Source organism: Momordica charantia, assembly GCF_013281855.1.
Source record: "Momordica charantia cultivar OHB3-1 chromosome 7 unlocalized genomic scaffold, Mcharantia_2.0 BLBB01000007.1, whole genome shotgun sequence".
Lineage (NCBI taxonomy): Eukaryota > Viridiplantae > Streptophyta > Magnoliopsida > Cucurbitales > Cucurbitaceae > Momordica > Momordica charantia.
In genome coordinates this window covers 16,888,066-16,914,855 of record NW_028275165.1, presented here as the reverse complement: position 1 = coordinate 16,914,855, position 26,790 = coordinate 16,888,066, and the positions used below count along the sequence as shown (strand labels likewise).

Below are 26,790 nucleotides of genomic sequence, written 5' to 3'. Positions count from 1 at the left end.
CTAATGAAAGAAAGTTTAAATATTTCAACTTTTTATTCGATTTGGTATTTATAATTTTAAAACGGTAATTTATACCTAGAAATATTTAATATAAATTTATAACTATGTTTCTAGAAATTTAGTAATTAAAATTTCATGTTAAAAATTATGACAGAAGAAATTAGATAGAAATGAAAATGAATGATCAAAAAATTTATTATGTGTATTCTTGGCAACTAAATGTAGGAGAGTTGAGTCGGTTGGTTGTCACGTAAGATGTCATGTAAGATTAGTTGAGATGTAAATATACGAACAAAAAAATGATCACTTCACGTAAGATGTCAAGAGAAAAGAGAAAAAAATGATCACTTCTAAAAATATACGAACAAAACTAGGTGGTGGTTTGAGATATATATTAATTTTTTGTTGAACTATGTTCACTTTGATATATATTAGTGGAGGTTGAAAGTACGTGAATAAGATGAATATTTTAAAAGTATTAGAAAATTCAAAACTAAAATCCAAAATAATATTTGAAACCTAAAAATTGGTGAAAAAATGGAGACATTTATCTGAAATGTAGAAGTATATATTTCAAGAAAAAAATTTAAAATTTTACAAGAATAGTATAGCTAAGACCAAACTCAATAGAAAACAAAGGAAAAAAAGGTCATAACCAACTGATACTTTTAAAACTTCACTAACCAAATGTATTTTTAAACTATACTTAGTAGAAACCGTAAAAATATATATATAAATATAACCTTAATTTAGAATTTGAAGGGCAATAATTGACTAATATATCTCAATGTCAATTAGTGATATCCCTTGATTTATTGGTATCTAGAATAAATTTCGATTTTATTAGTTTTGTAATTCTGTAATTGAGTCTAGTTTAATTAACTAACACAGATATCTTCAGTCAAAAAGTCGTGATTTGAACGAAATAGTTGAATGACCTATTCAAATAACGAACCAATGAAAATCGAGCACGTCAATGAGCAAACATCACATCAAACTTATGTACTAAAAGTAGACAACATCAACTATGCACCACAAAAACAAAAGTCTACATAGATTACCAATATAAGACGTGATACAACTCATAGATTGGGATCGCTCCCCTATTAAATTTTCCAGTTTATCAAAACGTCTCGACGATTTTTACCTATTACATCGCTCATTCTCCTACCGGACGGGGTAAGTGTAGCGGTCACGGTATAACACAACTCTACAAATGAGCTACATTATCTTAAAATCTCTAGCAAGGCAGATCATTTGGAGGCATCATCAGGCTCAAATTCTTCTGGTGCAGAAGGCTTGCTCATAACATCTCCCAGCTGAATCCCCACAGTGGAACCTCCTTTGGTTGTTCCTGGGCTGGAGTCATCAGCAGCTGCCTTCAATCCCTTCTTTTTCTTCACCTTCTGAGCCCACCCAACCAGGCCTGCTTGTATATCTTCATCAAAGATTGCCTTCTTGAAAGAAGTTCCCATCTGCCAGAATTGGAACATAGATTAGTGAGGTTGATGAGAGAGTGAGAAATCAAATGAATTGATATTCCGACCGGCCATTTCACTGTTCGAGTTACATTGTTGCATAATAAGGGAGGTTTCCTACGAGGCGTTTAGGAAATTTGTCTTTAAAGTGCGCCCAGAGAAGAGTAGGTTTATAGTATTGTTGAAACTTGTTGTCCTAAGAAGGTGAAAGTGTTTCCGTGGAGCATTGCCTATAGAAGCCTTAATATCCATGAGAAACTGCAGAAGAAGCTCCTAAATTGGGTGTTGTCCCCTTCGGTATACCATTTATGCCTTAAAAATGCTGAAGACATTGATCATCTCTTCATACATTGCTCCTTCGCCTACCAAGGGTGGACCTTCATCATGAGAAAGTGCGGCATTTCTGGTTGCCTTCCCCGTTTAATTGAGGATTGGCTTCTAGAAGTGACTCAAAAAGGGAAACTTTTGTGGAGTTGTGCAGCCCGTGCACCTCTTTGAAGTCTTTGGAAGGAAAGAAACCAAGGAGTCTTTAACCATTCCATTCTACCCTTTGAAAATTTTTGTGAGAACGTACAAGTTACCACAACCTCTGGGTGCCTCTTACTCATAAAAAATTCTTTTGTAATTACAGTATAGTCTTATTTCAGCAAGATTGACAAGCTGTAATGCGGTAGCTCTTAAGGAGGCCTCCTCGGTTGTTTCATTTCTATGTTAGTAATATAGCTTTTGTTTCTTATCAGAAAAGATGAGGGAAAAAAATATTGTTTAAGCCAAACCACCTAAATCCAAACCCTCACCCCACCTTAATAATCTCATAATAACCCATCATGAGTTACCTGTGTGACAATGGCATAGAGTGGTAGGGTGCTGTAGCTGCAAACAACCTGAACAAACACCCTGATCCAGACAACATATTTACATGGAAATTGGTGATCAAAATGAAGTAATTGTAATGAGGGAAAGCAAAATCTGGGGTTTCTGCTTTACCCAATAACAAGCCTCGGAATGATATAGCGGACGTGTCCCATGATGCACGAGTCGAAGCCATATTGGACCTGGAAACATATCAAAACAAGCATGAATTTGAGTCTCAAGTAAACAAAAACTCATCACCAGCAATAAAGTCAGCTTGCTGCTTACCCATATCCAGAAGAAAAAACCGATCTCGAAAGCGTTTTGGAAAAGTATAAAGTGGATCAAGAAGAGAGCGAAACGGGGTTCCTGAAACCAAAAGTGATGGTCGGATGGTTGGACTACTAGATCACCTTCAATTGCTACATGCTTCTCTGCAACCTCATGAGCCAGTTGGGTTATCACATGTTCCAGCTTCGTTCCCAAAGCAAGCAGAAGCTGAACAAAATAAAATTTATTTTCAATTGTTTGATAGGAACCGATCTTGAGATTGGAACGTAAGAAAATAGGATTGAAATGGAATAACAACATCAAAGAGAAAACAATCCCAAGTTTTCATCTCTTTTTAACCCCTCCAATCCGCTCTATTTATAACCGCTCATCAACAAACTTAACTAATATGTCCCTAATATCCTAATAATATTTCAAGGGATTACCTTAACGACATTCTTAACATTGTTATACTTTAAAAAGCTGTTGGGAGGTTCTATTTAAAGTCAACTTGGCTTGAACACAAGATAGGCCCCAAGAGATTGTTACAAACGGTAAGTAAAAGGCATTTTCCTATCATTTCTTACTCTGCAAGTCATCAATATAATCTCTATTTTCAATTCAACCCCTCCCTTAAACTTACCATGGGCTATACAAACCTCCTTGATACTGTAAAAAAGTTAATTTTTTTCCTTTTTTTCCCTTCAATATCTATGAGATTTTGGTCCAATTTGCAAGCGACTAACCTCACCGGACAACTATCTAATCCTAGTAAGAAGTACCTTTAGTTGCAAAAGGAATTGAAAAAATTTTAGATACTAGGTAGGTGTGAGGGTCCTATTAGGGTTAGATTGGGAATAAAAATTAGTATTATATTTAGGGGCATTAGAGTAATTAGTTAGGAGTGAGTTTGTTATAAATAGAAGTAGTAGGGAGGGAAGGAAGACATCTTGGAGAATAGTACTGTGGGGAACTTGGAGAGAGTTCTTGGGAGAGAGATAGCCCTCTCGAAAGGCTATCGATATTATAATTTCTCTTTAGATTTGCAATATACTTTCCTAGTTAGGTTCTTGTATTTGGGATCCTAACAGTAGGTGATCATGATCGTATCATAAAGAATTGTAAATTCCTGTAGAGTATATAAGCCTACACAGTGGCAAACTCAACACGCTTTTCAAGCAGAAAATTGAAGATTACTTACAAGGAAAGGAATGAATGCTAGCCAGAAATATGCATGCCAACCTGCATGTGTAAATAGGAAATAATGATTAAAGTTAATATCTTTATTATGGATTACATGGAATCATCCTAATATATAAAGAGCAAGTATTGAATAGTGATAAGAGGTGGCTCCCATAATAAGGGCTTAGACAGTGGCAAGGGCTTAGGATATAATGTCTGAATATATGGTCTGAGATTTTGAGTTTAATGATGTAACGAGCTTAGGACATCTGGAGATGCCCTCCAATTCTAGATTAGAATCCAAATAGTTAACTTGATAATTTAAAATTGATGTCCTTCAGAGTTGGCCTTGAGGTGGGCGAAGCCTCCTAAAAGATTAGTGGGTGGGCTATAAACATAATGCAAGGAGCGAGACCTGTGATACTCCGGAAGTTAATACAATGGCTCACATGATAACATATTTGAAGACACTATCAACTTGTAGTCATTGATTGGTACTAAATATAAGGAAATGCCACATATTAACTAATCAAAGAAGTACCATACCATTAACGTTAAGGAACAAGAAGACAACCACGAAGATCCAAAGATACCAACTGCAACAAATGATTACAAAAATGAGAGAAGAAGAGCTGGGGAAAAAAATGACAGCTGCAAATGTATCATTTATCATATGTTTTTACGTTGCCCTACAGCCTCTTATGCGTGGTCCTTCTGTTGAGAGAATTTGATTTTGCTTGCTGCATGCCTAAGGCAGTGGAATATTGGCTCCTTGAGGTTCTTCAGGGATGTGTATTTTTAAAGGAAAAGTCAATCCTATGGGGTTGTGCAGTGAAGGTCATTTTCTAGAGTCTTTGGAAAGAAAGGAATGGTTGGGTCTTCAACAATAGACTTCATTTTTTTATTTCTTTTTGTAATTGTGTACAAATTACTGCTTCTACTTGGTATCTAAATCACAAGGTTTTTTTCCTTTTTTTTTTTGTAACTACAGTCTAACGATGATTAGATGTGATTGGAAAGCTGTACTTCATTAGTTTTATGAGTGGTACGGGCTTTCTCATCCCCGGCCCTTAGCCTATTCCTTTTTGTCAATGTATTAAGTCTGTTTCCTATCAAGGAAAAAAGAAAGGTATCATAATTAGCACAACTACAGTCGAGCAAGCCTCTGCAGCTAAGTATAAAAGAGTACTTCTGAACGCTACTTGCCTGATACCGACAACATGCTTGAAATCGTCTTCCAGCGCACGTATCATGTATTTGTGAAAATTAAACTTGGGGTTCCCCCTGCAGTGTGTCTACAGCAGTAAAACTTTTATTAAGAGGTTGGAGAATGAAAGTCAAATATACATTCACGCTGAATCATAGATGGCTTACCATAATGAAACCGAGGCGTAATGTCGTATAGTCTGATTTCGTTATAGAAGCATAAAATTGCTTAAGGAAGGCATGCTGAAGGAAAACCCAAGAAAGAGGAAGTTAAAACCACAACCAGTTACACTTAACAGCATCAAATGTTTTGATTCAAAAAGACACTTCCAAACTTCAGAATATGGAGCCTACATAAAGCATGACATGTATACATCTTTCCAACCAAAAGTTAGAGAACTCCATTTTTATTTTCTGCATCCTTCACAAGCCTTGAGTTAAGTGCAGTGGATAAATGAGGCCCATTTTATTCATTTGCCAAGAGATTCTACATGCATATTCTCCTACTTTGATTCATACACATCAACGTTCTGATAGGCACAGACCCCACCCTAATTATCTTTTTTATATCCATGTGTCTAAGTCAGCTTGCGTACATCTTGACTAATCACGAGACAACAGCCTGACTCTAATATATTTAGTTGTCAAGGAAACTCGTGGATAGGCACCACCACACAGAGCTTAAGTTATTAATGTTTACTGTAGCCTGTAGGAAGAAGATGAAGGGAGGAGGAACAAGCCGGACTAAGGAAGCAGTGTTAGTGTGGACCCATGAGTTAGTTATAACGTGGGCTGAGAGTTTACGTAATGAAGGGCATATATGAGCATAGCGGGTAGGAGAGAGGCATCATTTTGGCTAGTATAACCTTAGAAGGTTCTCTTGGAGAAAGAGGAGCTCTCGAATCTTCCTCAAACTTGTACCTCCCAATATCAATAATAGTTGTTTCTATCATGTCCTCGTTTGTAATCTCAATAATTTTTCAAAGTTTTATCATGCAGTCAGATTCAGAAAGTAGTAACATGTTCAGTTTTGTCCATATATCATATTCCCATTGTTTTTTTAGCCAAGATTTCAATATCTATACAGGACAGTTCTTTTAAAAGTTCTCTAGATAGTAATTAATCGGACAATTCTTTTTATATCAAGAATAGTTGTGACGTAAACTTCGAGGAACCAGGATGAGAAGAATAAGCTAAAGGAAGTGTCATTCAACATCAAGAAAAACAGGAGTGAAGGCAAGAATGATATACTTGGAGGGCAAAATTATTTGACTTACCGACCAACCAAGAAGAGCTGAATCTTTACCAATGCCCAAAAAGCGACCTTTGATAAAGGCATGTTGATGGACATGGGTGAATTTTGGTGAAGCTGCAAAAGTATTAGAACCGGACAAAACCATAACTACGTAAACGTATCGGTGATCAAGCAGAGAGCTTTTTGAATCAAAAATCAACTTAGAGTTTGTTTATAGTTGATTCATACAACTCTTCCCATTTCGAATCATTCATTTTTTATGGCATTTAATGATGATAAAATCAAATCGTCTAAGAGAGAGCCCAATCGGCAAGGACTTGAGGTTTTTTTGGTCATATTGACTTAGAGATCTCAAGTTCGAACCTTCGGCGAGCGCAGGTATCCTATACCCTAATATAGGAGAGTACTCCGACTCTCCATTATTATAAAAAAAAGGATGATAAAATCAAAATTGACCATAAAATAAAACTGTTAAATGGTTACCCTTTTCAGCATCATAATTCTCTTCCGCAATAGAATCCTCCCAATGCTTCCATTGGCGAATCTATATCATTATACAAAATAACTAAAACTGAGATCAAACAAATTAGTTATCACATAGTGGAAGTGATCAGAAAATAATTGCTTAGGGTTGTTTAGTTGATGATTTGAAAGTAGAAATCTAAAAAGAAGAGATTCAATTAAAATAGGATTCTTTTCAATGTTTTCAGATGTGTTACTTAAAAGAATTTGAAAACAATTTTCAAAAACAAAGTATTTACTTAATACATTTGATTAAGTGAATCCAAAAACAATAAACAGAATCTGGATTGCATACCAAATAGATTCTTACCCTCAATCCTCCAGCTACTATTGTGAGAACGCAAAATGTCACGTGGACAATGGCTAGGATGAAGATAAAAATATGTAGATGATGCAACGCTTCGAGTGATAGTAATGGCACCTTATTCTGCAGAAGAAAAACATATGGATAGGAGAGAGGTCAAATTAAAATTTAAAGAAAAAAAAAAAATATATATATATATATATATTATGAACCTTAAGACCATGTTTACTTGACAAGCATCCCTATGTTTACTTGTCAGGCATCGGAATGGGGATGAATCGAAATAAAATCAATGAGAATGTTATTCCTTTGATTTTGTTTACCAAAACTGTTTGTAATCGGAATCGAATATATAACAATTACTCAGTATACCCATTTCTTCTTTCTAGTTAATTATAAATACATTAGTGTGCTAATCTTTTTTCAATTATAATAATAATAAATTTTAATTTATTTTGTTACGATGTGATTTATAGTAAATATTTTTTTATTATAACAATTTATCTAATATTAATAATAATGAATAATTAAAATAAAATTACACCAATTAAAATACTTTTTTTAAATTAAAATTTAATATAAAATTTTATTATTCTAATATTCAATAAGAATAAATTATATTTTTAAAAAATCTATTAATATTTATTAATAATAACAAAGTAAAAAAATAAATATAAATTTATAATATTTTATAATAAAATCATACCAATCAATGGAAAAAAAACATTAGGAGTAGAAATAAAAAAAAGAATTAGTTAATAAAATTATTGGTCTCATCAATAAAGAGAGATAAAAGGTAAAAATAGTAAAATAAGGCTGATAAATGCGTGGGACTCATAGAATAAGAAATGAGAATAGGATTGATTAGATTGTAAGAGAAAAATGGGATGGCCCAATGAGATGGATCTCACAATTTGATTCCATTCCTACAAAAGTCATTCTCATTCATTGATTCTCATCCCCTAAACTAAATATGGCGTGAGATATATGCAGAGGTCGAGGGATTCAAACCAAATAGTATTGATTTTATTTACTAATATTTTAGGTAGAAATCACTCTAAATTAAATATGATCCAAATAAGTAAGAGAGAGGTATATTTTAGAATTGGAATTTAAAAAGAGGTATATTAGGATCAATTTTGTTTCCTAAATGCTTGAACTAGAAATCAATCTAAATTAAATATGAGATCCATCACAAAAATAAAGAATAAAAAAAAAAAGAAGCAATGGATTTTTTTTTTTTTTTTTTTGAAAAAGTATAAAGCCTATGAATTTAGAAATAAGAATAGGATTCGTTACCTTAATAAGAAAATTAATATCATCCCAAACACATGAATCTCATTTCTAATTTGGTGGGGCACACAAGTTAGGAATCATATGGAAAAGACAAAGTCAAGAATCATATGAGAATGAGACAAGTTTACCGAGAAATAAAAAGAATATTATCAATTTCATTTCCTATTTCAAATCTCTGCGGAATCGGAATTTTACTCCGCTATATCCAAAGACACTTATATTCTATTATCTATCAATATTCATGGAATCCGACCTCAAAATTAACTGACCGTGAAAAGAGTAGCCCATAGCCCATATTTCTAATATTTCTCAATCTTCCACTAGTTCGAGGTCTTTTAGACGAAACCAAGAGTAAAGTCACGAGAGTAATTCCTTGGTTTCAAGCGAGAGTATCGTGATTATTGATATAGTATCAAAGCCCAACAAATTCAAACAAACCTCCAATCTAAAAATGAAATTCAGCCGAGAATCTAAACGAATCACCATTTCGAGAGAGAGGCGTGGGAATCCACATTGAAAAGATAAGAGAACTGGACATTCAAAATGCAGAGAACAGGAAGCAATGAGCAGAATCAAACACCAACGAAGCATTAAAGAGCATCATCAATGGCGGCATAATTGAGATGGTTAGGATTAGTCTTCACCTTGTGGGCACAGTAACCAGCCTGTGTAGCCGGTTCCTCGTCCTCCGCAAGAAGCCGCCTAGCCATTCCAGAAATACTCGAAACGACGAAGGTCTGAAAATGCTCTGTCGTTGACGAACCAGTTTCATCAGAGGATGAATCATGTCCTTTAGCTGGTTTATCTTTCAGATCACATGGGAGAAAATTCTGAGTCAAACTCTCAGGAACGCACAGTTTAGAAATGACGTCTTGAAATACAGTGAGCATAAGCGAAATAAACCCTAAAAGCATCAATTCTGCAAGATTCCGAAAAAGGGAAACAATCAACATTCGGAACCGAAAAGAAATTGGATTCGGATTTCGGATTCGAATTCAAGTCGAACCTTCTTTTACTTTCTGTAGAGCTTCATTGAGCGGCTTCTGATTCTTCCTCTTGAGGTAATTGCCGAGGAAGTGGAGGAGGCGCTCCATGGCCAGAGAAATGGCAACGATGACGGAGCAGACGGCGGCGACCACCCACGTCGGCGTGTACTCCAGCGACGTCCCTTCTCCGCCACCGCCGGCCATCTCTGCTCTCCGATTTCAGTCTTCACTTCACTCGGCGGATTATCAGAAATCAAAGAAGAAGAAGAAGATGAAGAAGAAGAGAAGACACCAGCGATTCTCTCTCGTCTGAAACACATTGTGCTGTCATTACAAATTCTTGTGCATATTGTGTGTGTATATATATAGATATGGGTAATTTACCTATTGCTTTGTTGATTGCAATTGCAGATATGACTCCGAACCACCGTCATCTAAAGTCGAACGAACAAGTTCTTGAGATTATTTCTATGAATTGATTATGGTTCTCAGTTGCATGAACAACGGACAGACGGGCAACATAAATCCTTACGACTACCGCTCCATCGATCAAATTCCAAGCTCAAAGAGATCCATAAAATATGGTCCAGTTCCAGGTCAATCTCCTGATTTGTTGGAAGATTGGACCAGTAGACTCAGTAATTAAAGCAACAACAGCAACAAAAAAATCAAAACCAAAATCAAATTCCAGTAGATTGAACCAGCCTATTAAATACCAATCAAATGATTGAAACCTAGGTTTTAAATATCGGTGTGGCTGCAACTTTCGAGGCCTCATCGATGTAAATATCGATAAAATGTTGATGGTGTTTTGTATTTCTGTATAAATTAGAAAAATTAAAAGAATAGTATAAAATATTTAAATTAACAAATAAACATTTTCCTATTTCTAAATTAGTTAAAAATAATTAATATATATATATATATATAATTGACATTTTGTTGATATTTTTTATTTTGTCGATTTTCTTGTACAATGATGGAAATGTTGATTTACCCCTAATGTCGTCGAACTCATGAAAACATGGATATCTCGATGGAAATGTCGACGTGTCTAGATATTTAAAACCATGATTGAAACTAAGTTAACATATGAACTCAAATTATAATTCTTCGAACCTATTCAATCTCATTTAATTTGTTTAACAGAGTCTCCGAGTCATAACTAACAGAATAGGAGCACTCATGAAACCTTGGATGGTCGTCAAGTATAAAAATCCGTCAAGAAAGCGCAGCTTTACGTTTAATCCTATGTGCCCTGGAACAAGGCCTTTCCTTTACTTATTGCTTAGGCTGACCAGCTTTCGTAGCAGTCCCTCTCGCTCTCGATCTGCTGTAGTCAACCTCACGGTGTGCCTAATTGGCGAGTCTGCCGTCTCCACAGCTTTATTTGCTTCTTCCTTTTCCTTTAATGAAAAATGAACAATTGGAAAAAAAATTATTCGAAGAGATTTGATGAGCTAGATATTTTATTAGAACAAGACAACTTCAGTTGAATACTAAAGCAAACACGAGCCTAACTTAGTTTAATAGTTAAAGGCATTTTGTGTTTTACTGAGAGGTTGGAGTTTTTATCCTTCATTCCCACATCTCTAATGCCTAAAACTTTCAATTTTATTATTTTAGTAATTTCGTAATTGAGTCTTAAATTTCTACTTTATTATTTTAGTAATTTTGTAGTGTCGTAAAAAACCACTTCAAAATTCAAATAACAAACCAATGAGAATTGAGCACGTCAATGAGCAAACATCACATCAAGCTTATGGACCAAGAGTACACAACTTCTAATATGATACATGTTTGATACTCAACACACATCACAAATACAAAAGCCTATATAAATTATCAAAGTGAGACGTGATAGAACTCAGAGATGGGATTGCTCCACCGTTAAATTTTACAGTATATCGAAACGTCTCGATGTTTTTCAGCTATATCACTCATTCTCCTACCGAACGGGTAAGTGTAGCGGTTACCGTATAATACAACTCTACAAAGTACAAATGAGCTACATTAGCTTAAAATCTCCGATAAGGCAGATCATTTGGAGGCATCATCAGGCTTAATTTCTTCTGGTGCAGAAGCCTTGCGCATAACATTTCCCAGCTGAATCCCCACAGTGGAACCTCCTTCTTTGGTTCCTTGGCTGGAGTTATCAGCAGCTGCTCTCAGTCCCTTCCTTTTCTTCACCTTCTGGGCCCACCCAACCAGCCCTACTTGTACATGTTCATCAAAGATTGCCTTCTTGAAAGAACTTCCCATCTACATTTTCATTCAAACATAAATTAGTGAGGTTGATGAGAGAGTGAGAAATCAAATTTATTGATATACCGACCCATTTTGCCGTTTTTTCTTTTTTTTGATAACTGGGAGTTGGCTTTCCTCCCCTGTACTTAGGGACACCTGCCCCCCCCCCCCCCCCCGAACTTGAGACATCAGGGGTTTTTAATTTTAAGATCATTAAAAGGTTCGAACTTGAAACTAAAAGCTAGTATGACAAAGAAAACCAAACCCTTGCCAACTGGACTGCTCCCGTATTGCTGTTTGGGATAGAACTAAAAACAATCGGTTGATTTTCATTCGTTACATTGTTGCGTCGTGATTTTACTAGGAGGCATTTGGGAGGTGGGTGTTCGGCATCTCAACCAGGATTTAAGAAATTTGTGTTTAGGTGCAAGCCTAGACTTAGAAAAACTGCGAGCAGGTGACTTTGAGGAGAGTAGATTTATAGTACGGTCGAAACCTCTGGTTTTGTTAATAGACACCAGACTTAACAAACTCACGGGAGAAACATGAGTTCGGCATCCTAAGTCAAACCACCTAAATCCAAACCCTCACCCAAACACGACCTTAAAATTTTTTACTATCACAATCTTATAATAACCCATCATGACTAACCTGTGTGACAATGGCATAGAGTGGTAGGGTGCTGTAACTGCAAAGAACCTGAACAAACACCCTGATCCAGACAATATATTTAATGGGAAATTAGTGATCAAAATGAAGTAATTATTAGGAGAAAAAGCAAAATCTGGAGTTTCTGCTTTACCCAATAATAAGCCTCGGAACGATATAGCGGACTTGTCCCATGATGCAGGAGTCGAAGCCATATTGAACCTGGAAACATATCAAGCAAGCATCATGAATTTGAGCCTCAAATAAACAAAAAATGATCACCAACAAATAAAGTCAGCTTGCTGCTTACCCATATCCAGAAGAAAAAACCGATCTCGAAAGCGTTTTGGAAAAGTATAAAGTGGATCAAGAAGAGAACAAAACGGGGTCTCTGAAACCAAAAGTGATCATCGGATGGTTGGACTACTAGATCACCTTCAATTGCTACATGCTTCTCTGCAACCTCATGAGCCAGTTGGGTTATCACATGTTCCAGCTTCGTTCCCACAGCAAGCAGAAGCTGAACAAAATAAAATTTATTATCAATTGTTTGATAGGGACCGATCTTGAGATTGGAACGTGAGAAAACAGGATTGAAATAGAATAACAATATCAAAGAGAAAAAACACACGGGTGATAGCCTTTTGAGATGGCTCTCTCCCACCCACAAAACTATCCAAAGTTTTCATCTCCTTTAAACCCCTCCAATCCACTCTATCTATAATCGCTTCTCTCCAAACTTAACTAATATGCCCTTAATATCCCAATAATATTTCAAGCGTTTACCCCAACGACATTCTTAACATTGTTCTTCTTTTAAAAAGCTGTTGGGAGGTTCTATTTAAAGTCGACTTGCTTCAACACAAGATAGACTCCTAGGAGATTGTTAAGAATACTACCAAGGAAGTTGCAAAGATATTATTAGGATACTAAAGGCATACCGGTCATTGTAAGTAAAAGGTATTTCTTACATTTTCTGACTGTGGAAGTCATCAATATGATCTCTATTTTCAATTCCAGAGACATTACTCTAGAAAAACCACCACTTAATCTTACCATTGTCATCTACAAACCTCCTTGATACAAAGTTTCTTCTTTTTTCTTTTTATATTTCTAAGTGTTTTTGGAGAATTTACGAACACTATGACTTCAAAAGACAATTACATGATCCTAGTACATTTGGTTGACAAGGAAACGGAAAGAATTTTAAATACTAGGTAGGACCACCATGGGATAGGATAGTGATAAGGGGTGGCTCATGGTGGCAGCTTAGATACTGGTAAGAGCGTCCAAATATTTGGACTCAAACATGCTTTCAAGCAGAAAATTGGTGAGGGATGTTAAAAAGATTACTTACAACGAAAGGAATGAATGCTATCCAGAAATATGTATGCCAACCTGCACGTGTAAATAGGAAATAATGATTAAAGTTAATATCTTTATTGTGGATAATAAGATGGAACTTCATCCTAATATATAAAGAGCAAGTACAGAACTTCCATGTAGCAATTATTTGAAAAGGGTTTTATCTGAATAGAATAGAATAGTGATAAGGGGTGGCTCTCATGGTAGCGGCAAGGGCGTCAGAATATTTTGAGATATGGTCCGAGATTTTGGGTTTAATGGTGGTAAGAGCTTAGGACGTTTGGAGATACCCTCCAATTCTAGGTTCAAACCTCCAAATAGTTAACTTGACAATTTCAAACCCATGCCCTTCAGAGTTGGCTTGGCCTTGAGGTGGGTGAAGCCTCCTCAAACATCACTGGGTGGGATATGAGCATAATTCAAGGAGCGAGAACTTTGATGCCTCGAAAATTAATACAATGGATCCAATGATAACATATTTGAAGACACTAACAACTTGTAGTCATTGTTTGGTATTAAATATAAAGAAATGACACATATTAACTAATCAAAGAAGTACCATACCACTAACATTAAGGAACAAGAAGACAACCACGAAGATCCAAAGATACCAACTGCAACAAAAGATTATAAAAATGAGAGAAGAAGAGCTGGGGAAAAAATGACAGCTAGAAGTGTATCACAATTAGCACAACTACAGTCGAGCAAGCCCCTGCAGCTAAGTATAAAAGAGAACTTCTGAACACTACTTACCTGATACCAACAACATGCTTGAAATCGTCTTCCAGGGCTCGTATCATGTATTTGTGAAAATTAAACTTGGGGTTCCCCCTGCAGTGTGTCTACAGCAGTGAAACGATTATTAAGAGGTCAGAGAATGAAAGTCAAATATACATTCACAGTGAATCTTAGATGGCTTACCATAATGAAACCAAGCCGTAACGTTGCATAATCTGATTTCGTAACAGAAGCATAAAATTGCTTAAGGAAGGCATGCTGAAGAAAAACCCAAGAAAGAGGAAGTTAAAACCACAACCAATTACACTTAACAGCATCAAATGTTTTGATTCCAAAAGACACTTCCAAACTTCAAAATATGGAGCCTAAATAAAGCATGACATGTATACATCTTTCCAACAAAAAGTTACAGAACTCCATTTTTATTTGCTGCATCCTTCACAAGCCTTGCATTAAGTGCAGTGGATAAACAAGGTCCATTTTATTCATTTTGCCAAGAGATCCTACATGTATATTCTTCTACTTTGATTGATACACATCAGTGTTCTGACCAGTTAATAATGTTAACTGTGGGAAGATGAGGGGATAGGGGGAACAATGCGGGACTGAGAGGAAGCAGTGTAAGTGTGGGCCCATAAGTTAGTTATAGAGTGGGCTGAGATTTTACATAATGTAGGGTATATATGACGTATGAGTATAGGGGTATGAGAGAGGCATCATTTTGACTAGTATAACCTTAGATGGTTTTCTAGGAGAGAGGGGAGCTCTGGTATCTTCCCCTAACTTGTACCTCTCAATATCAATAAGAGTTGTTTCTATCATGTTCTTGTTTGTCATCTCAATCATTTTTCAAAATTTTCTCATGCAGTCAGATATAGAAAGTAGGAACATGTTCAGTTTTGTCCATATATCATATGCCCATTATTTCTTTTAGCCAAGATTTCAATTTCTGTGCAGGACAGGTCTTTTAAAAGGTCTCTAAGAATAGTTGTGACGTAAACTTTGAGGAGCCAGGATGAGAAGAATAAGATAAGGGAAGTCAAAGTGGCATTCAACATCAAGAAAAACAGGATCGAAGGCAGAGTGATATATTTAGGGGGGAAATGATTTGACTTACCAACCAACCAAGAAGAGCTGAATCTTTACCAATGCCCAAAAAGTGATCTTTGATAAAAGCATGTTGATGGACATCGGTGACTTTTGGTCTTAAAACTGCAAAAGTATTAGGATTAGAACTGAACAAAACTGTAACCACATAAACATATCAGGTGATCAAGCAGAGAACTTTTTGAATGCAAAAATCCACTTAGCGTTTGTATAATTTATTCATACAACTGTTCCAATTTCGAATCATTTCATTTTTTATGGCATTTAATGATGATAAAATAAAAGTTAAAACTCTTAAATGGTTACCCTGATCAGCATCATAATTCTCTTTAGCAATAGAGTCCTCCCAATGCTTCCATTGGCGAATCTATATTCAGTAAACAAAGAACTAAAACTGAGTTCAAACAAACCAATTATCACGTAGTGGAAGTTATTAGAAAATAAACCTACAAGTTGCTTACCTTCAGTCCTCCGAAAACTACAGTGAGAACACAAAATGTCACATGGACGATAGCTAGGATGAAGATAAAAATATGTAGATGATGCAACGCTTCAAGTGATAGTAATGGCACCTTATTCTGCAAAGGATAAACATATGGAAATGAGAGAGGTCAAATTAAAAAAATATATATATTATGAACCTTAAGATGTATGCAAAGGCAGAGTGAATCAGACCAAGACAATGTAAGAGAACAGCAGGATATACATCTGAATTGTGAATAAAACCTGAATATCCACGACAAAGGCAATAAACATATCTTAAAATAAAAATTATTATTTGAACCGAAGAAAGCACTTCAAGACTTGTTTGATAACCCTTTTTATTCGGTGCTTCTTTTTTTTTTTTGTACCAAAAAATCAAATAAGTTGGATAACTATTTTGAAATTTGAACATTTATTTCCTTTTTCTCGTAGCAAAGATGAGAACTTCATTCTTTTTAAAAGTTAGTTATGAAAAATAACAAAGGAAAAAAAATAATTTTTAACTGAATCAATTTGAACCGATGGCTCCCCTCCCACTGTATGAAAGTGACACTTTTAACTGTTGAGGTCACAATTATATAATCAAAATTTAATATGAGATAGAATAGAAATGAAAAGCAATCGAAATAGAAAATTAAAGTACAAAGTGAAGTATAATAATAAAGTTTCTAATATTGTGTTTGATAGAACTGTGTTGGACTTAGAATAAAAAATATATGTATTACGATTGATTGTATTTGCTAATACTTTATATAGAAATCACTATAAATTAAATATAAGACTGATTGAAAGGTAAAGATAAAATTTGAAATATATATATTCAAAAAATTTTAAAAATGAATCCAGAAATTTGTGAACAGTATAGGATTAAGTAAGGAATCTGATGTTGTGTTTATTAAAACTATTTTAAAATTGGAATTAAAAAAGAGGTATATTAGGATCAATTTTGCTTCCTAAACTCTTGAAATATAAATCAATTTAAATTAAATATGAGATCCATCACAAAAATAAAGATTAAAAAAAAGTAATAGAATCTTCTTTTTTTTTTTTTTTTGAAGACAATATAGAGCAAATGAATTAGAAATCAGAACAGAACAGGATTACTTACCTTAATAAGAAAATCTCATCCCAAAAACATGAATCTGATTTCTAATTTGGTGGGGCACACAAGTTAGGAATCATTGGAAAAGACACACAAATCAAGAATCATATTTTCTCAAAAAAAAAAAACAAAGATAAGAAAAAGAATAAGAAAAGTCAAGAATCATATGGAATGAGGTAGAATGATTCTCATTCCTTAATTGACAAGTAAACACAGCCTGAAAGTTTACTCTCTTCAGATTGGCAAGTCTACCTAGTGTGAGCTACAGTGATATCATAATTATTCTCACCCAGCCCTTCAATTATAGCCCATTCTACTTTCCATCACTAAAACCTTGAAGTACAAGATAAAAAATATATATTTTTAATTAAAAAACCAAGAAATAAAAAGAATATTTTCAAATCATTTCCTATTCCAAATCTCTATGCTGTTCCAAGTAAACAACAGATTTATTCTCCTGAATTTTCCACCAAGCTCAATGAATTAAAAAAAAAACACAATCAAATGCACAGAACAGGAAGCAATGAACACCAGTCCAGTTCTAAATTTGACAAATCAACCTAAAACACCATCCAAGAATTAATGGGCATCATCAATGGCGGGCATAATTGAGATGGTTAGGTTAGTCTTCACCTTTTGGGCACAATAACCAGCCTGTGAAGCCGATCCCTCCGAAAGAAGGCGCCTAGCCGTACCAGAAATAGTCGAAACGAAGAACGTCTGAAAATGCTCTGTCGTTGACGAACCAGTTTCACCAGAGGACGAATTGTGTCCTTCTTTAGGTTTATCTTTCAGATCACATGGAAGTAAATGCTTAGTCAAACTCTCAGGAACGCACAGTTTGGAAATGGCGCCCTGAAATACAGTGAGCAGAAGCGAAATAAACCCCAAGAGCATCAATTCTGCAGCACCAAGACACCAAAAAGGGAAACAATCAACAACAATCGGAACAAAGGCAGAGAGTAAAATTCAAAAAGAGAATACAAAGAAAAGGAACAGGAGAAAGGGGAAATTAAAGTGAGAAAATGAAATTGGATTCGGATTCAATTCGAACCTTCTTTAACTTTCTGTAGAGCTTCATTGAGCGGCTTCTGATTCTTCTTCTTGAGGTATTTGCCGAGGAAGTGGAGGAGGCGCTCCAAGGCCAGAGAAATGGCGACGATGACGGTGCAGACGGCGGCGACCACCCACGTCGGCGTGAACTCCAGCGTCGTCCCTTCTCCGCCGCCGGCCATCTCTGCTCTCCGATTTCAGTCTTCACTGAACTCGGCGGATTATCAAAAACCAAAGAGAAAAAATAAACCCCCGCGTTTCTCTCTTGTCTGAAACTTTGCGCTGTCGTTACAAATTCTTGTGCATATTATATATAGATATATATATTATATTATATTAATGCAGGCCGGAGTTCATCTCATAATTATTATAATTATTTATCTCATTAATTCTTATATTGGTTGAGATTTTGAGCAAGCTTTGTACGCGCTTGCCACCTCATCAGAGATGCTGTAATGATTTTATTTGGTACAAAAAATATACGACTAAAAAAGTTCTAAATTTTCTTAGTCCAAAGAAAGAGTACTTGAATTATACTCGTATTGATAAATTTTTAAGGTATGTTTTCTTTTTCTTTTAATATAACAGATAAGGTGAATATTCGAATTCACAACCTCTTAGATTATAGTAAGAGATATGTATCTTAATCAATTGAGTTAAATTCGAGTTAACAAATTAACATATTGTTTTTCTTTTAATTGTAATTGTAGATATGGCTTCAAACCACTATCCTCGTCTAGAGTCGAATGAGTTTTATCTTTCTTGAGATTATATGCAAAATTTTATAAATGAGAGTTAGATTTTGGTTCTCAGTTGCAGGACAAGCAGCATGATAGATCGAGGAGGAAGAACATACACATGTAGTTTCAAGCTCAAAGAGATCCATAAAACATGGTCCAGTTCTACGTCAACGTCCTAGTGTGTGTTGCAAGATACGATCTATAGACAGAGTAATTAAAACAACATTTAAAAAAAATAGTTTGTAAATTATTATATTCAAGTAATTAGCATTTTTTTTTATAGTAAAAAAAAAAGGTTCCCATGTACCTACCAAATACCAATCAAATTATTGAAACTAAGATAACATGTGAACTCAAATTATAATTCTTAATGTACAAAAAAAATTATAATTCTTAACCAACTCATTTAACTTGCCCATAAAATAAAAGAAATACAAAATTATTTAACGGAGTTTCCGTATAATAGATTTCATAAAATAGATATTTTATTAGAGGAAGGACAAACTTTTTAGCTCTATCCAATAATATATTCACGATGGTTTTATAATTTTACTTCTGATTTCATCTAAAAAGCATTTTACGGATGGAGAGGTTGTCCCTTACTTATATACCTATAATCATTCTCTTATCTAACTATTGTAGGACTTAGTCACACACCAATAACAATAAATAAATGATTGAATAAATATATCAAATTGTCCTAGTCTTTTAGATAATTCTCAATTTTGTTTTTATTATTTTAACATTTTAAAATTGACTTTTTATGAATTAAAAAAATTGTATTTATACATTCCGGCAAAAAATTGAACATATTTGAACACGAATACATGTTGCCCACTCGAATGCTACTTGACACATCAAATGCAACCTTCCATGAGAAAAAGATAACTTTATAAATTTTTTTAAAATCTTCCCCATCATACCTACCAAATACCAACCAAATTAATCAAATTAAGGTAACATATGAACTCAAATTTCTTAAACCTATTCAAAGTCATCTAACTTGTAGATAAAAAAAAAGAAATAAAAAATTGTTTAATTAAAGTATAGCTCAATAACTATTGAGACAGTCTCTCATCTCAACATTTGTTATACTAAAAAATAAATATGTAAATGTTTGAGTAAATATATACTAAACGATCCTTAATATTTTAGGTAATTCTCAATCTTGTTATTTTTTTAGTACAATAACTGGAGATGGGATTCGAACTCATGATCTCTTAGTCACATACAAGTGTCAATTATCGCTGAATTAAGCTCATGTTGACTCAATCTTGTTCTTAGTCTTTTAAAAATTTTAAATTTAATTTTGATGTATTGAAAAAATTTGTACTAAATCATAATGCCAAAAGTTTGATAAGAAAATGTTACAACATATTCGAACAAAAAAAGATGTTATCAACTCAAATGCTACTTGACACATGAAACACAACATATCTATAAGTAAACCTGACTAGCTTATCAACAAAATTAATTTCTTCCAGGTGGCATGTATGAATATGTCAGTAAAACAATAATTTAACGACATTTTAGTTTTTTTGTTTTTTTTTTTTTGACAAAATTTAATAAAATTTTTGTGGAATGACATAATTAAGAATCTTTATTATATTTGGGATAAAACTGAGAATTCAAAAAAAAAAAATCAAAGAGCAAATTGAAAATTACCTAAAATATTAAGGATCATTTGACATATTTAGCTTAAAAGTGCCTGTGATGTTTGAGCACAAAACTTCACTCAAACTCGTTACGAATCCAAAATGAAATTGACTTGTAAAAGAAAAATATAAATTAGTAGAGATTCGAACTGATTCACTCTCAAATTAATATAGAGGTTAGCGCTTACCTAAAAATCAATTTACCCTAAGTATTTATAGACAGCTTACCACAAGATTATAACTACCCACGATATCCTATTTGGAAATTGAGGAGCCTTAAGTGAAGTAGTGGCGAGCAGGTAGCTAAAAATCCTATCGACAAATATCTTAGAACTCCTAAAATCGCTCTGGATGGGATTCGTCTATTTGTGTTTGGACTTCACAAATCGAATCGCGTGTCAACTTCAACGAGTGACACGTAGTAGAGAATTTTCAGCTCCCTAACAGGTGAAGTTAACAACAGAAATTGGATACAAAATTTAAAATTCAAGACTTAGTTAAAAATTTTAAGTGCAATTCTCATTCAAACTCGAAAAAGTCTAATAAAATTTAATCAAAATTATAGGGTGTGGAGTGTGGAATAGAATTTTTCAAAAGCATATCAATTTTTTTTTTTTTTTGGAGAAAAAAATCATATCAAGTTGGAGTACATATGAACTCAAATCACAATTCCAAAACCTATTCAAAGTCAGTTAACTTGTAGATAAAATAAAAGAAATACAAAATTATTTTGTAGAGTATCCATCGAAGAGATTTGATGAACATTGAAGAAGATATTTTATTGAAGAAATAAAAATAATTTCCAATGGCAATAAAGAAATAAATAATGTAGTGATTACTCACAGAAAATAAAAATATTTGGAGTAATTTGCTTAAAACGTGTTTTCAGTTACAGCTACCATCAAAGCATGTTTGAAAAAAAGTTGTCGTGGTCCATCTCCAGCCCCACGTTGTCGCGACTCGCGAACCAATCCGCCGTCGATTCCGATGATAAATATCTTATAAAAATTAAAAAAAATTATAAAATTATAAAAGTCGACTTTTAAATATTCCACCGGAAAACGCACCAATGACATGAGACAAGAGATTTGTTTTTTACTTCTTTGAGAAGACTCGAGACAAAGACTTAAAATAATAATAATAATAATAATACTATTTTGTTTATATACTTTTAAATTTGATTAATTTTGTCTGTATATTATTTTTATCTATATACTTTTAAATTTGATTCATTTGGAAAGTAGTCTAAATCATTAGAAATACTAAAAAACAACGAATTAACGCTCTAATGCTTTTGTTAGTAATCAGTCCAAATTCTCGAATTCGAATTTGTAATTGAACTCGCACGTACCTCTCTATTGTTACTTGTTTTATAAGTAAGAAAAGGTGGTTAGAATCGCTTGGGGATTGCGTTGACAACCATATTGCAAGATCTCCAATGGACTCGTAGAGTAGTTAGTGGTGCAGTTGAGTAGTTTTCATATGAGAATTGGAGTGTTCACTTGTTTGGCGCCCTCGACTAATAGCTCATAGGGGTGCAGGGATAACTCCCCAAATGGTGACGTGTCTCTTGTTCGGATTTTGTCCTACATCATACTTTTAAAATCTTCATTTTATTTTTACTTTTATCTCATTTTTAATCATAATTTTACCATGATATTTTACTCATTAATTTTTTAAAAAATGTAGCGTATTGTATATAAAATATGTATTAGAATTTTATAAATAAGGATCAAATTGGTCACTTTTTAAAAGTATAGAGATCGAAACAGATATTTTGAAAGTATAATGACTAAAATTAATTAACTTTGAAAGTATGGAAACTAAAATTAACGTTTTAAAAATACATAAACTAAAATCAGCTAGAATCAAAAGTTCAGCTAGAATCAAAAGTTCAGGAGTGAAATAGTATTTAAACCAAAAAAAGGTTCATTTAAAATGGAAGATAATTTAGCTTTTTCTTTATATATATAATTTTTTTTTGTGTCTTTTATAAATAACTTTTGAAGATTTGGCTATAATTTTAAAAAGATTATAGACGTTTTTTTTTTAACTTTTTAGAGGTCACTTGACATGGCGTGACTGATTTACGTGTTTTTTTAACCTCATTTCTCATTTTATAATAATCATTATATTCTAAAAATTAAGTTTATTTGCTCATAAGTTATTTATTGAGGGAATTATTTTTTTACCTCTAAATTTGGTAAGTTGTTTCATTTTCACCCTAAATTTTTAATTTAATCAAATTAAATCATAAATTTAAATAAGTATTGTAATTTGTATAATCTATTCAATTTTTATAATCCACCCACTAATTTTAACAAAAAAAAATATAAATTAAAAAATTCACTAATTTAATGAAAATAAAACTTGGCACAAAGTAAAGTTAGATTACTGTACAAAATCAACTATTAAATCATTTTGTCAAAAACTTACAAATTTCAATCAAAAAGAGAAAAAAAAAAAAACAGCTCTACTGTCGTTTTTGTTTGAATCTAATTTCATATCAAATTTATGTTTTATAATTGATTTATGTAAATCTTTTTTTTCAATAATTTTCCAATTGAAAACCAATTGGAAGGTTAAAAATACTGCAGTACTTTTAAAAATTTACGGTGAAAATTGTGGTACTTATTTAAGTTTTAAGGTGCAATTTGATTAAATTAAAAGTCTAATTAGAGTAAAAATTGATTCACCTTGTTCATGGTTCAAATGAATCTTTTCGTTCTATAGTTTATTAAAAGATGTTTTTAAAATTCAAGCAAATTTAAAATCCAAGCAAAATTTTAAAAACTAAAAACTAAAAAAAAAAGTTTGAGATCATGTTTAATAAAATAACAAATAATTTATAAATATTTTTATAATAGGTGGAATAAAAACAATAAAAGAACAAAGTTCTTAAAAACATAAAATTATGCCTGAGAAATTATCGTCGTACGAGGTTTTTAATTTTTAAAATTTGATTAGGACTTGGAGTGATGTTCTAGTTTACCAAAAGTAGGGACATACAACAAGAACATAGCATTGATGAACGAAAATACTTTACATTTCAAAAAAATAATAATAAAATAAAAATAAATAAAAATTGATGACTAAGAGGGAAAGAAATAATGAATAATACTGTTCATGTACTTTCTATTCTCCAATATTTTGGAAAGTAGATTTGAAAATGATCAAAATGAATGGAATAAATAAACACAATTTTAAAAAAATTGTTAGGAATTTAATAGTATTTTTAAGCCATGTGGAATAAAATTAGGAAGAAAGAGAGACAAAAGCAGCCCAAAACTAAAAATGGAGGTCATAAGATAAGCTTTTTAATTTTCAAAATTTGACTCAGAATTCAAAAATAAATTCATCCATATTATTGTAACCGAAACTAGAGACGTATGGCAAAAACACGATGTAAATGGAAGGAAAGATGTTGGATGGGACCAAAAGAAAGAAAGAATTAGATGAGGCACACGGTACTTGTCAACGCGTCTTAAATATTTTTTGAATGTAGAATTTGAAAATTGAAAAAATCGATACATGAACTTGACTTTTGATATTGGATAACAAAAATTACAAACATTATCAAACAAGTTCAACCATGTAAGGTACGTAGGAGTTTGAACCCCAACCTTTTAGTTGAAAATATATGTTTTATTAGTCTGACGTATTTTTTTATTTATTTAATTTACTCAAAAGAAGCTATTATAAACAAGTAGTCGATAAAACACATCTCAAAAAATTAACGTTAAATTATTAATATGTTACATCAATTTAATAAAACGGTTAAAATTACAAATTAGTTTTAGTTTGGGTATAGACTCAATTTAGTTTCGATGGTTTTGAAAGTTCAAATAATTTCATTCATACGATTTGGGCTTAGTTCTAATTTTGTGTCCATGATTCGGTTAAATCTCATGAGTCATCACTAAATTGTGTTTTAGCCGAAAAGTCATCTATTTCATTTTATGTTTTACTCGACCCTAAATCCTTATGCAATTTACGAACGCAATTAACCAAATATAAAATGTCAGACTTATTTCCATGTGATAAATTTTGTCAATTTTGGTCGAGGCAAGGACGATTTGTGAAGATTTGATCAAACCATAAGAATCAAATTGAAACTTTTAAAGCTATAAGAACTAAATTGAAACAAAACTCAAACTATATGAACTAAATTGAAACTAAACCCAAACCATATGAACTAAATTGCAATTTTTTAGAATCACAGGGACTAAATTTGTAATGTAACCGAAGAAAATTGATTAAACTTGAAAAGCAAGCAAAAAAAGTAAATATAAACTTAATTTAAACCATATTAAATATTTGTTGACATGTCGACATTTCTATCGACATTTTCATATATCCATGAGTTCAACATCAATATGGGGACTAAATCGACAATTATATAGTACTGCGAAAAAAAATTGACAAAATATGAAAAATATCAACAAAATATTATTAATATAGACATACTATTAATACTAATAATTTTTATAAAATACGATTTGTTAATTTAAATATTTTTTTATAAATTTTTTATTTTTATAATATTTCCAGAAATATCCATCCACAATTCCCATATATATATATATATTAATCTACTTATTTTTTGAAAGTTGAAATTGATTAAAAAGGGAAATGAAATTAAATGGAAGTTGTTAGGAAATAAGAACATGGTGGCCTCAATTGGCTGCTCCTCTAATAATCGACACCCACGAATTGATGTTATTGGAGTCCCACCATCCATCAAAAGAGTTCTCAATTAATACCCTTTTTCCTTTTTTCTTTTTTTTTCCCATTTTTTCTTCCTTCCGCAAAAATTAGGTATATTGAAAAACACAAAAAATAATAATCACAGTTTGAGATGAAGACACAAAAGGGAAAAAAAAATTAAAATAATATTGCAGAACACAGACAAAAAAAACAGCATAACTAAAGAAGACGAAGACAAATTGTATAAGAAACACAACATACATCTAAACGAGAAAACAATTATAATAATCCATTTACAAAAAGTAAATTCCAAACAGATCCCATGATTGGTTAGGATCTTAAAGGAACCATGTCCTGCTAAGTAGTAGCACAAGCATAAACATTAGTCTTAATCAACATTTAAAATGTCAGTGTTGATAGAAATATCAATATTTCAACTTCATGGAAATGTCGATGGAAATATCGATAATACGTCGATATCAATAGATTTTTTGGAAATATTGTAAAAATATTTAAAAAAAATCGTAAAAAATATTTAAGCTAATAGATAAACATTTCAAATTAAAAAGTTAATATTAATATTATGTCTATATCAGTAATATTTTGTTGCTATTTTTCATATCTTGTCAATTTTTTTTTGTAATCCTATAAAAATGTCACCTATCATACTGATGTTGAACTCATAAACATACAAATATCAACATGTCAGATAGAAGTTTAATAGCATGACCTTGACGCGATGCAAAGCAACTTCCCCTCAAATTATTTTGGATGAATATTAGATCTCAACTTCCTCCCCTTTTCCCTATCACTTTCATTTTCTCTCTTTAATGACAAGCTTTGTCAAATCTAGGGGCCTACAATCTTGGATGGGAGGTAACCAAAAATTAGGGCAAGCTACACCCAACTTCCAACTTCCCAAATCATGCAAGTGGTTTGGTTTTTGGTCAAAATTCCTAACACATTGGTTTGAAGAAGAAATGCTATGCAAAAATTGATCAAATTGAACTAGCAAATTTCAACTCCACGATTCAAAATATCGAACTAACCAGACCAATTCAATTTGGTCGATTTTATCGATAGCGTCTTGCGCTCCTATGCACTAGTACCAAAAAGTTGAATGTCAAAAAATTATATTTACATAATTTTGTTTATACTTTTCAAATGTTGATTTTAATAAATATGTAATTACACTAAACATTAAAATTAATTAAATAATTAAAATAGGAGAGTAAAGTAAAAAGATGAGTAGGTATGGGAAGATTATATAATATCTTTTATTTTTTTAAACATTATAATTCTATTGATGAATATTCAACAAACCTAATAATATTATTTAAGAAATGTAATCTTTGGGACCCTTTAAGTGGTCAATTGCCTTTTTAGATGGATGGTAAGTGGATATCTCCTAAATAAAAAAATTATTTTATTGTAACAAATTTTTATAATTCGAGGTTTGATTGATATAATATTTATAGTTGATTTATGCATTTTACCATATTAAAAAAAATTAATATACAATTTTTAAAAGTTTAATTACAATATTTTGATGAGTTTAAAAGGGTGATTGATCGGATTGTTTTTTAATAGAAGA

General features: G+C 32.6%; 2 protein-coding genes across 4 annotated transcripts; both read right to left on the bottom strand.

The window, feature by feature from the left end:
• Positions 1–1,039: 1,039 nt before the first annotated feature.
• Positions 1,040–9,555, bottom strand: LOC111022823 (MLO-like protein 1). 3 transcript variants are annotated; one of them, XM_022300093.2, is made up of 13 exons: positions 9,372–9,555; positions 9,010–9,284; positions 7,076–7,192; positions 6,727–6,787; positions 6,266–6,357; positions 5,157–5,231; positions 4,989–5,077; positions 4,329–4,378; positions 3,802–3,842; positions 2,619–2,828; positions 2,466–2,533; positions 2,315–2,375; positions 1,040–1,475 (listed from the first exon to the last, which is right to left on the bottom strand). In XM_022300093.2, exons 1-13 carry the CDS (start codon positions 9,553–9,555, stop codon positions 1,254–1,256), a joined length of 1,545 nt encoding a protein of 514 aa, XP_022155785.1. In that variant the 3' UTR covers positions 1,040–1,253. The 3 variants fall into 3 exon arrangements, with proteins under 3 accessions (XP_022155785.1, XP_022155786.1, XP_022155787.1); XM_022300094.2 differs by having other exon boundaries at positions 9,010–9,170; XM_022300095.2 differs by lacking the exon at positions 2,315–2,375 and having other exon boundaries at positions 1,253–1,475.
• Positions 9,556–11,209: 1,654 nt separating this feature from the next.
• LOC111022822 (MLO-like protein 1) lies at positions 11,210–18,386 on the bottom strand. Its single transcript, XM_022300091.2, has 13 exons — positions 18,096–18,386; positions 17,675–17,943; positions 15,918–16,034; positions 15,763–15,823; positions 15,467–15,561; positions 14,533–14,607; positions 14,365–14,453; positions 14,176–14,225; positions 13,604–13,644; positions 12,557–12,766; positions 12,401–12,468; positions 12,250–12,310; positions 11,210–11,613 (listed from the first exon to the last, which is right to left on the bottom strand). The coding sequence occupies exons 1-13, from the start codon at positions 18,274–18,276 to the stop codon at positions 11,392–11,394; spliced, it is 1,539 nt and encodes a 512-aa protein (XP_022155783.1). The 5' UTR covers positions 18,277–18,386; the 3' UTR covers positions 11,210–11,391.
• Positions 18,387–26,790: the final 8,404 nt, after the last annotated feature.